This window comes from Pseudoliparis swirei, chromosome 15 (genome assembly GCF_029220125.1).
Source record: "Pseudoliparis swirei isolate HS2019 ecotype Mariana Trench chromosome 15, NWPU_hadal_v1, whole genome shotgun sequence".
NCBI lineage: Eukaryota > Metazoa > Chordata > Actinopteri > Perciformes > Liparidae > Pseudoliparis > Pseudoliparis swirei.
Window position 1 is genome coordinate 12,626,116 of NC_079402.1, and position 13,296 is coordinate 12,639,411.

General features: G+C 43.4%; 2 protein-coding genes across 3 annotated transcripts; one reads left to right on the forward strand and one right to left on the reverse strand.

Annotated features, from left to right (window-relative positions):
• The first annotated feature begins 1,824 nt into the window (after positions 1–1,824).
• LOC130205768 (prolactin-releasing peptide receptor-like) lies at positions 1,825–4,127 on the forward strand. The gene is made up of 2 exons (XM_056433284.1): positions 1,825–2,225; positions 3,494–4,127. The coding sequence occupies exons 1-2, from the start codon at positions 1,825–1,827 to the stop codon at positions 4,125–4,127; spliced, it is 1,035 nt and encodes a 344-aa protein (XP_056289259.1).
• A 2,564-nt stretch (positions 4,128–6,691) lies between these two features.
• On the reverse strand, positions 6,692–13,155 carry brf2 (BRF2 RNA polymerase III transcription initiation factor subunit). 2 transcript variants are annotated; one of them, XM_056433255.1, is made up of 5 exons: positions 12,880–13,153; positions 12,588–12,786; positions 9,186–9,245; positions 8,730–9,051; positions 6,692–7,813 (listed from the first exon to the last, which is right to left on the reverse strand). In XM_056433255.1, the coding sequence occupies exons 1-5, from the start codon at positions 12,976–12,978 to the stop codon at positions 7,018–7,020; spliced, it is 1,476 nt and encodes a 491-aa protein (XP_056289230.1). In that variant the 5' UTR covers positions 12,979–13,153; the 3' UTR covers positions 6,692–7,017. The 2 variants fall into 2 exon arrangements, with proteins under 2 accessions (XP_056289230.1, XP_056289231.1); XM_056433256.1 differs by lacking the exon at positions 12,588–12,786 and having other exon boundaries at positions 12,880–13,155.
• Between the last annotated feature and the right edge of the window lie 141 nt (positions 13,156–13,296).

Here is a 13,296-nt window from a genome sequence, read left to right on the forward strand (position 1 = left end):
CAGGTGAGTTACTGTGTAATATTGGTTCTCTGTATTTGTTTGAATGTTTGTTCAGAGGTAGTGAGTCTCTTTTCTCAGAGAAGAAGTCAATAGAATACAATATAATTGATTAATTAATAAATATATCTTTGAATCTATCTTGCAATAAGACTCACTATTTTCACTATCATCTTCTTTTAAATATCAAGTCACTCTGCTTTTGTTTGTTTGTAATTCAGGCAAAGCTGTTTTGGCTCAAGGAAATATTTATTTGGACACTGGATTATGCAAATATGTAATTTTTCTAATGCCCTTTCTTCTTTTTTCAATACATGTGCATTGAGAGATATATGGGTAGGGGGTAACTGCATGTGCCAGAGCTTGGTCATATTTAGACTTCTATGATGAATCTGAAGCACATAATGTGGGAGATGAATATGAATTAGGCTTTGAATATGTTATTCATATCATTGAGGAGGGGAAAGACAAAGTGAACATGAACACATCTATCTCAAAAGAATAAAACAGGGGGAAAACAAATATGTTGTTTGTATTATTACTTGTATTATTTTGTTTCTGCACTGTAGCATCCAAGTTGATGCATGGGGTGCCGTTTGGTTTGAGTTCACGTGTGACTCAAAGCCAATGTGTAGACTAAGTGTCTGCCTTAGAAGAATAATTACTTTTTTGATCCCCTGGTGGAATAAGTAGTTTCACTCCTTTTAATTTTACATCACACATGAGGACCCAAAGACATGCAGTTGGAGGTAATTAGCGGTTAGGGGTTCAGTGCCTTGCTTAAGGGCACATCAGCAGTGCCCAAGGGGAGAGCTTGCACCTCTCCAGCTACCAGTCCACATTCAGTACTTGCTCCTTCCTGGACTTTTAAAATGAAAGTACTAATTGGGTTATAAAGATGAATATTGTATTTACTGTCTTCAGATATGATCGTTTGAACTAGATTTAAAACAGAGCGCCTCCAATGATGAAGATGGACGCAGAAAAGTCAACCTCCTTTATGAATAAAACATTCTCTAAAAAATGACCTTCAAGATGAATCATCATACAAATCCCAACAAAAGATTTTAAATAATTTTAAAACTAAAGTTGTTGTTTGTTATTTTGTCCATGAACTGTAGTTTTAATTCAGTAATCTGATTCAGGTGCTCGAGAAACATACGCAATTTGACTATAAAATATCATAATTTATTTTTATGTCATAAAACACTAACAATATAAAGACAATATAAAGTTGAAAAAGCAGTTATTCTCCTTATTTAGACATCAAATTCCATCTGGCTTTGAGTTAAACATATTGTTTTCAAGTGATTTTGCGTTTCATATTTAATATCCAAAGGGAATGTTATATTACTGTCTTACCTTCCGTTAATTATCTCTCTAATTCATTCTCTGCTGTGACAATAATAATCAGCAAAGTAACACGATTGTTTTCATTGTTTAAGAAAATGCATAAAAATTCAGCTCCCTAGTCACGCTGAAAACATATTGCACTGAAGCTGACAAATACTAAACACTGGTTTGTAACCACACTAACTACATTACATATGCAGACATTTAACATATGTACATTTCAGTGGAGAAAGCACAATGTTAAAATGCCTTCGTGATTATACAGCCTTTAATAGCGTGTGAGAATGTGTCGGAAAGAGCATAATTATCTAATAATGGTCTTCCATTTAGTAAATGTCATGAAAAGAGTGTGGTCTACTATTACGTTTACAATGTTCACGCATTCCTCGGATTGAATATACGCAGACTTGACATTTGGAGAGGTTGCTAATGTTTTGTAAATGATTGTATTTTGGCAGACTGAGCTTTGCCGCCATGGAGGGTAATCACAGCGGCTCGTCCGACGGACACACCGATGACAACAGCTCCGCCAACCGCACCTCCCAGTTTGCAGACGTGGCTCTGCTGCAGACCCTCAAGCCTCTCATCGTCCCCTGTTACGTGCTCGTTGTGGTGGTGGGCGTCTTTGGGAATTACCTGCTCCTCTATGTCATTTGTCGAACCCGCAAAATGCACAACGTCACCAACTTCTTCATCGGCAACCTGGCCTTCTCCGACATGCTCATGTGTGTGACCTGCGTCCCTTTCACGCTCGCCTACGCCTTCAACCCACACGGTTGGGCTTTCGGTCGGCCGATGTGCTACCTGGTGTTCCTCATCCAGCCGGTCACGGTCTACGTTTCCGTCTTCACGCTCACGGCCATCGCCGTGGACAGGTTGGTGGTCCCTCTGCGCTGCGAGAATGACTCCACCAACATCACAAAAGGCCTTTTAAAACATCTTTAAAAGTCCTTTCGTCTTCTTTCTCTCGACAAGCCAGAAATTAGACAACTAGGAAATTCAACAGTTATCTGTCATCAATTTCCATTTATGAATTATAGAGATGTGCAGAAATACCTTTAATAGCACCACTTTAGCATGAGCGGCTCACGACTTAAGCGTATTAGGACTTATTATTATAAGGACTTATGATTCAGAGTGCTATAATATATGATGTAACTAAGACTCCTCTGCTTTATTATATATTCATAATTAGTGTTTGTTAGCTCATATAGAGTTGTTAAAGTAGGTACAAATTATATATTAATTCTATCTTTTAAAAAATCCTACATGAGTCAAACTCTAATTTTTTTATTCATGTAAAAGAACATTTTGAATTGATTTGTGAATTCATGAATGACCACATGCAAAACACTCGGGCTGCTCGCAGCCGTGTGCGACTGATGGGCACAGACCCAAATCCAATTATCCAGCTTTACACGTCGTGCACCGACAGAACAATGTGCTGCAGAGACGTGTCCCCCGGTAGACCCCTGAGATCCTCCTCCTCTCGGCTGCTCACTGTTATATGAATATCACAAACGGCTCTAGAAAAGCTCCTTTCTCCATTCCTGCCCTCAGATTGTTCATGTATCCTCTTTCAGCTGAGAACAGCCACATCACAGGAGGCTTCTCAGCACCAGCTCTTCACTGCAGTTTTACCATATACACCTCTGTTCACTCGAAAAGAGTTTAACATGTAAAGGATGTTCCTCTTTTTCTTATTGTTCTGTTCGGATCAAATGTAAAGCTCTGTCTTTGAAAATGTTTTGATGGAGAGTGCAATGTGCTGAATATCCTCCACAGAAAGCGATGCTATATAAATAAAGGTTAGCCTACTGTCAATATCATTATTCTTATTATTATTTTAATGATAATTATTATTATGATAATTAATATTATTATTATAATTATTGTAATAATAATAAGTATTATTATTATACTATTATTATTATCGTAGGCAGTTTTCCTTTTGAAAATGTATTAAATGCATTGCTCTGAGATTATGTGACGTTTAGAGCTAATGAACTAATTTAACATGTATACTTTAAGAGTTTAAGTGATCTCCTGTAATATAAAACACACTCATTCACACATTGTCTCATGACTGTAGATGATGCATTAATTACCCTCATTATAACGCGCCACTGCTCCTGTATTGCAGGTATTACGCCACCGTCCACCTCATGAAGAAGCGGATCTCCGTGGCCACGTGCGCCTCGGTCCTCGCTGGCATCTGGCTGCTGTCCTGCGGGATGGTCGCCCCGGCGGTCGCCCACACGTACCACGTGGAGTTCAAGGAGGAAGGCTTCACCATCTGTGAGGAATTCTGGCTTGGTCAAGAGAAGGAACGACGTGCTTACGCATACAGCACGCTGCTGGTCACGTACGTGCTGCCGCTGTCGGCCGTCTTCGTCTCGTACCTCTGCATCACCGTGAAGCTGAGGAAGTGTGTGGCCCCGGGCCACCGGACGCAAGGCCAGGCGGGAGCTCAGCGAGCACGCAAGAGGAAGATCTTCCGCCTGGTTGCGCTCTTGGTGTCTGTCTTCGCGGCGTGTTGGCTTCCTATTCACGTGTTCAACGTGCTGCGAGACATCGACATTCACCTCATCAACAAGCGCTGCTTCCTGCTCATCCAACTGCTGTGCCACCTGTGCGCCATGAGCTCCTCCTGCTGTAACCCCTTCCTTTACGCGTGGCTGCACGACCGCTTCCGCACCGAGTTGCGGAAGATGTTCACGTGTCACCATCGCATCGGAGGGCCCGCAAACCACCGCGCTGCCAGCGTGGTCCTGTAATCGCTGGGTGGCGGCGATGCGTCGACTGTTTCAGAGTGGTTTTGAAACTGTTTCTCATCGGGCTCTGTGGAGGTTATCCTCCCGGCACTCAGCAATTCAATTCAGTTTATTGTATATAGCCCAATATTACAAATTACGAATTTGCCTCAGAGGGCTTTACAATCTGTACACATACGACATCCCTGACCTGACCTCACATTGGGTCAGGAAAAACTCCCAAGAAATAGAAAACAAAATTCAAGGGGAAAAAGGGAAGAAACCGAGGAGGATCCCTTTCCCCAGATGGACAGAAGCAATAGATGCCATGTGTACAGAAGGAATCATTACAGAGTTCCAACACAATCAATAAATATGACAGAGCGTATGAATAGTTGGTAGCATGGACCACGATCCAGACCTCCATGATCCATCAGGCAGATGGAGGTAGAGAAGGGGGGCATCAGCAGGGCCATGGCAGGAGGCATCAGACCCAGCCAGGTCCTATGAGACGTGAAGTCACAAGGACTCCGGAGAGGAAGCATAGTTAGTAATGTGTGATGGAGAGATGAAAATTCATCCATTCAGTACCCTCCCCCAGAAACGTTAACGGCCATCAGTTTAATCAATGTTGTGTTCAAAGACGACCGATCGCCATGAAGGTGTTAGATGTGAAATTAAAAAGTAAACTTGTAATTGGTCCATTGGTGTTCATCCTCTGTGGATCACGATTGTTATACATTTAATATCAATCCAGCCATTAGATATATTTGGTGTTAAAGGTCCGGAGCCAAAAGGGTTCATCTCCTCAGAATCCTGAGTGCCCTTTGCCCAGGACATTTCATGGCAATCTGCCAATTTCATCAATATAAGCATGTTGTCACTAAATAAAGGGTCACTAGGAACATCATGACTTATCCTCTGGGGACAATTAATGTCAACAGCAGATTTAATGAAAACCAGGATATTAATTTGTCAGATAAAAAAACAGCCCGGCGAAAAGATTTACTACAACTCTCTCAGTTGTTAATTACATGTGAATAAACTGCTAATATAATTGAGAACACTGTGGAGACATGAAATGAATGCATTATATTGTACATATGCTGCATATCAGACTTGTATGTATGGAGCAAACGTTATTGAGGCAGAAGAGAAGGAGCTCTTCAGCGTCTCTTTTAACAAATGAATGAGGATACATTTTTCAAATGACCTTGAGAAAAGCTCGAGGTGTGCATGTTGAACAAAGAGTTGCTGTATTGGATATTAATACAACATGAGTCAGTTCACATTGTGTTTGAAAATGCTCACTGCAGTTGTTTCCACTGCAGATGATTGTTAACTATGTATAATGACTGTAAAAACAAAAGTGATCATTGTGTGCTGATGGTTGCTTCTGTGCTGCTTTGTGTTCTCTGCTTTTGTTTCTATTGATTCCTGAGATTGGATGCAAAATTAGCAAGACTGAACATTTTTTTCCCCCCACTTCCTTTATTATGTTTGCATTCAAGCCGTCAAGCCCCCTATTCTGAGTTCTCTGTGTACATGTGTCTCCCTCCTCCTGACAGACGAGGCTCATTTCTCTTTGCAGCAGTGAAAACTCAACAAAATCCACCAGTTGCAGGAGCGATCGTCATTCTGTGAGCTCCAGCGACGTGGAACATGTGTGCCTTTGTGTTTGCTCTTTTCCATCGTCAACATTTGTTGGCATGAAGAGACTCTGTGATTGAATTGTTTTTCAGTGGACTTTCTCGTAGCTTCCTGTAAACGGCGTATGGGATTTGTGATGCGACGTTCACAACATGTATGTTCTCTGATCTGTACTAACACATTGTGGGAAATTGTGACTAAAAACACAGATTGAATGACCTCTACTGATTAATATAACTGTAATTAAATTAATTTCCATCTCACTTGGCCTCTGTGTGGTTGCCCTGCTGAATCTACTTAATTTAATTAAATAACAGGGAGGACAGAAGTGTTTTATGCATCTCAACTGGAGCTGATTAGGACATTGAAACAATGTGAGAATGTATTGATTGTTCCATCACGCTTGGTGCTTGCCAACAATGATGTACATGTCCTGCCGTCCAATGATAGTTGTTCCTCCGTCAAATAAACCCCATGAAGCACACTTCTGTTTCTCTTCAACACATTTAAATTCATGATCAAAACGGGAAAAGCTGCCAAACAGATGAAGTCTACCATTTTATATCTGGGCTGCATGCCATTAGCCCTTTTGTTCTTTACATAAAGGGGCTGAACTTTATCATGAACTCTTCAGCACTCAATTATTAAATCACTCTACTTTGAATAATTTGATAATTCCATCACATCCTGATGCAAAGAAAAGAGTTGTATATACTTAAAGATGGATTTTAACAGTGTAAACCGTCGTAGCGAATGTTCAGAATGTCATGCTGCCATTTTTCAGTGACTGTGTGAATGAGAAGTAATATTGTGAAAAACCTCTTTGGGCGTTATGAAAGTACTCATTGGGATGTCGCTATTCAATCAACACAATGGATGGAGGCTTCATAGGATTTCTCCCCAGCAGACGTCTTGATTTCTTCACGCTTAAATATAAAAATGTTCTACCTTTTCTTTTATTATGCAAAAACTATAAATGTAAGTTATACTATTAATACCATTAAATATTTCCTTTAAAAATGCATTTCAGTTTGTTGAGTGGAGATCTTAACACTAAATTGTTCACTGATCCAGAAATATACATTTATTTCACTCCTTCAACACAACTTTTATGTAACAAGTATAAGCATCAAAACAAAAACCATAATGTGTGACTGCATTACACGACATACACAAGGTGATCGCATCTCTTATCACAAACCAAATTGCATGGAAATCAAACATCTGAATAATCCGGCCTTGAGGGACAGCGGGTACGGATTTGTCATTCAGAAAGCATCTTCTGCGTCAGAGCAAACTCTCGAGCTTCCTGAGGAGTGCGGATGTAAGTGTCGATTTCACTGTCAGAGATGTCCTCATCTCCGGTCACATCCGTGCGCTCGGGCTGCTCCACTCGGCGTCTCTTGGCTTGGACCACACAGGGCGGAGCAAACAGGACCCTCTTCCCCCAGTTGGCTGCTGGGTCGGGGCCCTTGAGAGTCTCCCTGTGCAGCTGATGATGATCTCCGTCTCCCGGCCGCTGCGTCCTTTCAGCTATTATCTCCACGGACGATGCATTTGGATTCTGATCCACGAGCCCAGAGATGTGGGCGGGAGCGTCCTCCTGGGTTGGGAGGTCCTCACAGCTGGCCTCAGCCTCTGCCAGCAGAGCGTCCTCCCGGGCTCTGACGGCCCTCCTGAGCAGCGCATACCTGTGCTTTAGAATATCCTCCACATGCTTGACAACGTTGCCCGGCGTCACCGCCTCCCTGACCCAGGGAATCTCCCGTCCCAGCTTACACAGCATCTCCTTCATCTCAGCTAACCTCATGGTAGCGACCCTGTGCTTGCTCACTTTGGCAAGCTTACAGAATTTCTCCAGGGACAACTTCAAGCGGTGCTTGTTGGGTTTCAAGGACTGCCACGACAGAAAGATGGCGGCCATCATGATGGGGATGGGTCTGCGGCCGGTCACAATCCAGCTGTCTGCCGCCAGCTCCACCAGCTCCACGGCACGTTGGGTCAAGTCCTTATGGCTCTCAGCCAATTCTTCCGGAACATGAAGTGAGCTAATTTGGTAGCTGACAGAAAGAAAAAAAACACATTTTCAATAAGTCTTAGAAATGTATAATTCAAACCACCTCTTGAGAATTAATTACAGCACAGTTGAGCCTCTTTTCTGTCCGATAGCTTTGCAGCGGCACAGACACCTTTAGATTAGCTTCTGTTGACTCATTACTGCATTCCATCCAGACAAGAGCTGCTCCCTTAACCCTTGTGTTGCCTTAGGGTCAATTTGACCCGAATCAATATTACACCCTTGTGTCGCCTTAGGATTAATTTGACCCCATTCAATGTTTAATGTCTGTGTTCTTTCGGTAGTCAACAAACAAACATAAAGTGCCTCACACTTAAACTTGGAAAACAATATTAATTCTAATAATTTTCTGGAGGTTTTAATTGCTGGCGTCAAATTGAACCCAAAGGGTAAAATATGTTAGTAAATATAAAGGTAACAGGAGGGTGAAACATTGAATCGGGTCAAAATGACCCTAAGGCGACAGGAGGGTTAAATATTTAATCGGGTCAAAATGACCCTAAGGCAACAGGAGGGTTAAAGTCCAGTCAGTCCAGAGAAAATTCAACATTTTCATATTCAGAAAGCTAAACATCTTCGAAAATAAGAAAGGTCTTCTCCACTTGTGTGGAACAAAGCTAAAGGGGCTAAGGGGATCACGGGGGATTTATAGTAGGCTTGGGACATTTAACTTTACTACAGGTTGTAGAATTATGTTAACAACCGGTCAGTTTTCTATGAAATGACTCATCTGAGTACGGGAGGAAAATGAGAATGGATGCTCTCTCGCTATTGTACAATGTAAAAATAAAAGAAACAGAGTTGAGGTTTAACGATCATGTGGCTGATGAGGTCATTAAAGTGCCCTTCCCCCCCCCCCCCCCCCAACACAAACATTCAGACCTTCGTCTTCTACTTACTCGTGACTGTGGGCCTCCATCACATCAGTGATGTTGACGATCGGAGCCTCAATGTTGAGAACCTTGATCATCTCGATGTAAAGCATCCCCATCACCATGGTGTCGGCATCCAGCAGGCAGCTAATGGTTGCCATGCTTATGGGCCAATTGAGCAATCGGCAGCTTACAAGCAGACAGCAACCAGCCAGGTGCTCTTTCTTCTGGAGGCTCACTCTGATGAAACGTTCGTGCTGATAAGCCTGCCTGTAATAGACCTCCGCAAGCTTTTCAATCTCACTGTTGACCCTGAGAATCCGACATATGGAGATCACACGCTGAACACCTGTCGGGGTGGAAGAAAGACAGAAGCATGTGAGAGCAGCGAGACCCCCTGTGTGTGTGTGTGTGTGTGTGTGTATAGAAGAAGAAGCTACTACGTAACAGTGTCATAAGCTCCCCCCGGAAAGAAGATCTCACCTATGATCAGGTTCATACATGGCTTTTTGGCTCCAGCTGTGGATCGGCTGTAGCTGACATCTGGATTATAAAAGAAATAGTCAAGACAAAGTCCAATGGTAAACACAAATGCATTATTACTAGTTCTCTGGGCCTTTTGTCCACAAGCCTAAACTAGAACATTTTGCAAGACATTTAGATGGTGTGGCTTCTACCGAGAGGTGTTTATATACATATAGAGAGAGCGGGGGGAGATCGAGAGAGCACCGGGAGGGGCATAGAATATGCGACCTACACTGCTGCCTGTACGCGCGGACAAAGTTCTGGCGGAAGATGAGGAATTGGCAGATTAATAATAAACCCGCAGGGCAATAGTCAGTGTGCTTGCAGCAACAAGACTCTGTGAGCCTGCGGCTCCGCAAGCCACACCGAACAAATGCGTGTTCAGCCAAAAGCCCCTGATGGATGGAACTGGCCATGAGGACGCTGCCGGGGGACATGAGCGTCTTACTCAGGACAAGTCCCTCTGCAGCCAAGAGAAGATCTACAGGAACACCAGGATGCTGCATCGTTGTCATCTTCGCGATACATCCCAGAATGTACAGGGCGAGCAAAACTAAATGAAAAAACTAGAAATATTTAGTTGTTCAAGTTTCAAGAGTGTGTGTGTGTATATATATATATCATACCTGCAAACTCATGAGGGGTGAAAAAGGTGACAACGGGGGGGGGGGGGGGGGGTGCAGGTGATTTTTTTTTTTTTTTTGTCACCACACCACATCCACGTTGTTTGAAGCCTCAAAGCTTTTAGAACCACAACTAGTCATTTTATTGTTCTGACCACAAATCTAAATAATGATAATAAACAGTTTAAGAACAAAAGGTTCTCCGCTCTGACTCAGCCCTATAATGATAGTAATAACAAATATACATGGTCATTATATATAATATGGTTAAAGTCATTCATGAACCAACTTCCTTTTTTTGCCTGAACAGTCCTCATGGACTTCTCCCTGAATCTGTTCTGTCTCTACCTGTTTGTCACGATACTCATATTATAACTTCTATACATATTACATACCTGCCATAAATATCATGATACCCGATACCAGAATTCAATACAATACCATAAAAACAATATGGTACCATAATTACGAGACTGGTATATTTATCTATAATAGTAATAAATAAAACATCTGTATGGTTCACTTTTTACCAACTATTTCAACACTTAACAAATGACAGTAATATGAGTATTCATACAGCCAGATATGAATGAAACTACATGGTTCCATCATAGCATTGATGATACACTATGAGGCCGTTAGTCTCTGACCAGATGAGACACAGTTCATCAGGATGAGCAGCTGGAGAGTTACACAACTTTACAGACTGAAACATTTCACTTCTGGCATCTTTTTATTCTTTAAGCCGAAGTCTCTAAAGCTGCGCCACTTCTCTCGCTGTGAGCTGCGCAGCGCAGTGTGCGCAGACAGCTCGACACGGAGCAGCGCGTGCGCTCTGATCGCTCTCTTAATGAAGTATCGATACTAAAAATATGCTAAATCACATCGTGTTTAACGTACGGGTACTTTGTTAGCATCGCTACACCGTGCAGCGTGACAGGAGCAGATGTAGCGGGCTAACATTCAAGCTAACCTGAACCCCCAAACGCTGTGGACATCTGAACGCTGATTGGCCGAGACGCGACACGTCCCATCAAAGATGTTTTATTGCGAAGAGCACCACTTCACACTTTTCTCCGCGTCTCACTGCAATCTCAACGGCAGCGGGCCAGGTGACCCCCCCCCCCCGAAACAAAAACTCTTCGGATCTCCACGATTCACGTGGATGACCTATTTTGAGTTCAAAACGGTGAATTTCACCGAAAGGTGACAAGTTTGCAGGTACACATGTGTATCCGTGCATATGTCGGCCAATAAGTAACACGATTACAAAAAGTGTTTCTATTACATAGGTAGTCGACCACAAAGCACAGAAAAGTAGGTTTTTCCCAAAGGTGTCAGACTGAAGCAAAAACCGAGTGTAACAAGTTGACAATCCTACACACACACACACACACACACACACACACACACACACACACACACACACACACACACACACACACACACACACACACACACACACACACACACACACACACACACACACACACACACACACACACACACACACACACACACACACACACACACACACACACACACACACACACGTGTAACTAGCCTATCTCCATGAAATATTTGGCAATCTACAAGGCAGAGAAAAGCCCCTTCTTCACCTGGCAGACAAGATCAGCCATTTCACTCTGGAGCTGTGGGAGAGGCGACTCGATCAAGGGAATATTGATTCCTTTGAGAATCGGGGTGAATGGGCTGAAACCAGTGATTTGGATGCCCTCACAGTATTCTTTGTCTCAAAGAGCACATCTCGTCCACTAGAGGGTACTTTAAGAAATACTTCCCGCACAAGTGCTCAGTCTGACCGGTTGAGAGATCTCTTCAGAGTTCAGCTCTGCTGAAGAGGACCAGTTCATCAGGTAGATGACGTCCGAGGTTTACAGCGCAAATACTGAGGGGGTTCTGGCTTGGTGTGGAGAGGGAGCATCCACTCATCAGCCCTCTGGGAGATCAGCCTTTCTGCTTCATACCTCTCAAAATGAAATACAGATCTAAGCTCAGCATTAAGAGTGGCCATATCAAGAAGTCTGCAACCTCCATCATATCTTAAGGAGCTTGTCGTACCATATTGCCCCACTAGAGAGCTGCGCTCACTAAATGCGGGACTACTTGTGGTTCCTAGAGTCTATAAACGTAGGATGGGAGCCAGAGCCTTCAGTTATCAAGCTCCTCTTTTATGGAACCAGCTTCCACCTTCAGTCCAGGAGGCAGACACAGTCACCTCAGTGAAGAGTAGACTCAAGACCAGGGGTCAGGAACCTTTTGGACTGGGAGAGCCATAAAAGCCAAATACTTCTAAATATATTTCATTGAGAGCCATATCGTATTTTTAACGTATAATAAATTAAATATGTCTCGCTTTTAATGCGACTTCTGGTGCTGCATGATGCTGGGGGGGGGGGGGTGCAGGTGACTTTTTCTTTGCTCCGCCCCGATGCGCGTACACGCCGGCATCGGAGCTCTGCGGCGCGACACTAAGAAAAGGACCTTAAATTACTTCTGCTGTAATCTGGCGCGATAAAGAAAATTACAGGGGGGCGGGCGGAGATTTTTCTTTTTTTTAACTCCAAATTGTCTGGGAGCCATATGCCGTCACCGGAAGAGCCATAGGTTCCCGACCCCTGCTCAAGACTTTCCTCTTTGACAGAGCTTATAGTTAGGGCTGAATCAGGATCACCTGGTCCAGCCCCTAGACATGCTACTCTATTCATACACTCACTCATTAAATGTGTTGTAACTCTGTAATGATTCCTTCTGGTCACATGACATCTATTGCTTCTGTCCATCCGGGAGAGGAGGGATCCTCCTCTGTTGCTCTCCTTCCCGTGAAAGTGTGTTTTCCATTTCTTGGGAGTTTTTCCTGATCCGATGTGAGGTCCTGGGACAGGCATGTATGTGTGTACATATTGTAAAGCCCTCTGAGGAAAATATGTAATTTATGATGTTGGATATACCAAATGAACTGAATTGAAAAACAGGTTAATTTCAGCCACTGCTGTGACGTGACGTACCTGAACCTCCCACGTACACGCTTTCACTGGCCAGCGCGTCTTCGGACACCACAGAGCCGCAGTCCACACACACCTGCTGGGCTTGGCAGTACAGCGCATCCTCTACAATGTTTGAGCCGCCGCAGCCCGAGCATCTCAAAGCTGCACTTGACATCTTTAATACGAGCTGCGACAACTAGAAATTAACAATAAGAAACGGGGAGTTAGCTTGAACACCCGCAGTTACACTGGTGGGCTCGCCATGAGCACGAGGAAACTTTACACAGCTGAGGAATTACCAGTGAACGTCCTCGGGGCGCGAACAGGAAGTGTCCGGGTAGGTACAACTGTTCGGAAGTCTAACGTTCCGCTTGGTCGTGACAATAATAGAGAAGACAGTGCACACCAGTAGACTGTCAATCAAGGTTAAATTATTCG

Bases quoted from the DNA above. Each gene is read 5' to 3' on its own strand.
- brf2 (XM_056433255.1), bottom strand. From the start codon at position 12,978: ATGCGCTGTACTGCCAAGCCCAGCAGGTGTGTGTGGACTGCGGCTCTG. The intron at 12,787-12,879 runs GTACGTCACGTC...TATTTTCCTCAG, and splicing joins CGTGTACGTGGGAGGTTCAG to AGGGCTTTACAATATGTACA. The intron at 9,246-12,587 runs GTGAGTGTATGA...TTTATAATCCAG, and splicing joins AGTTACAACACATTTAATGA to ATGTCAGCTACAGCCGATCC.
- LOC130205768 (XM_056433284.1), top strand. From the start codon at position 1,825: ATGGAGGGTAATCACAGCGGCTCGTCCGACGGACACACCGATGACAAC. The intron at 2,226-3,493 runs GTTGGTGGTCCC...CCTGTATTGCAG, and splicing joins ACGGCCATCGCCGTGGACAG to GTATTACGCCACCGTCCACC.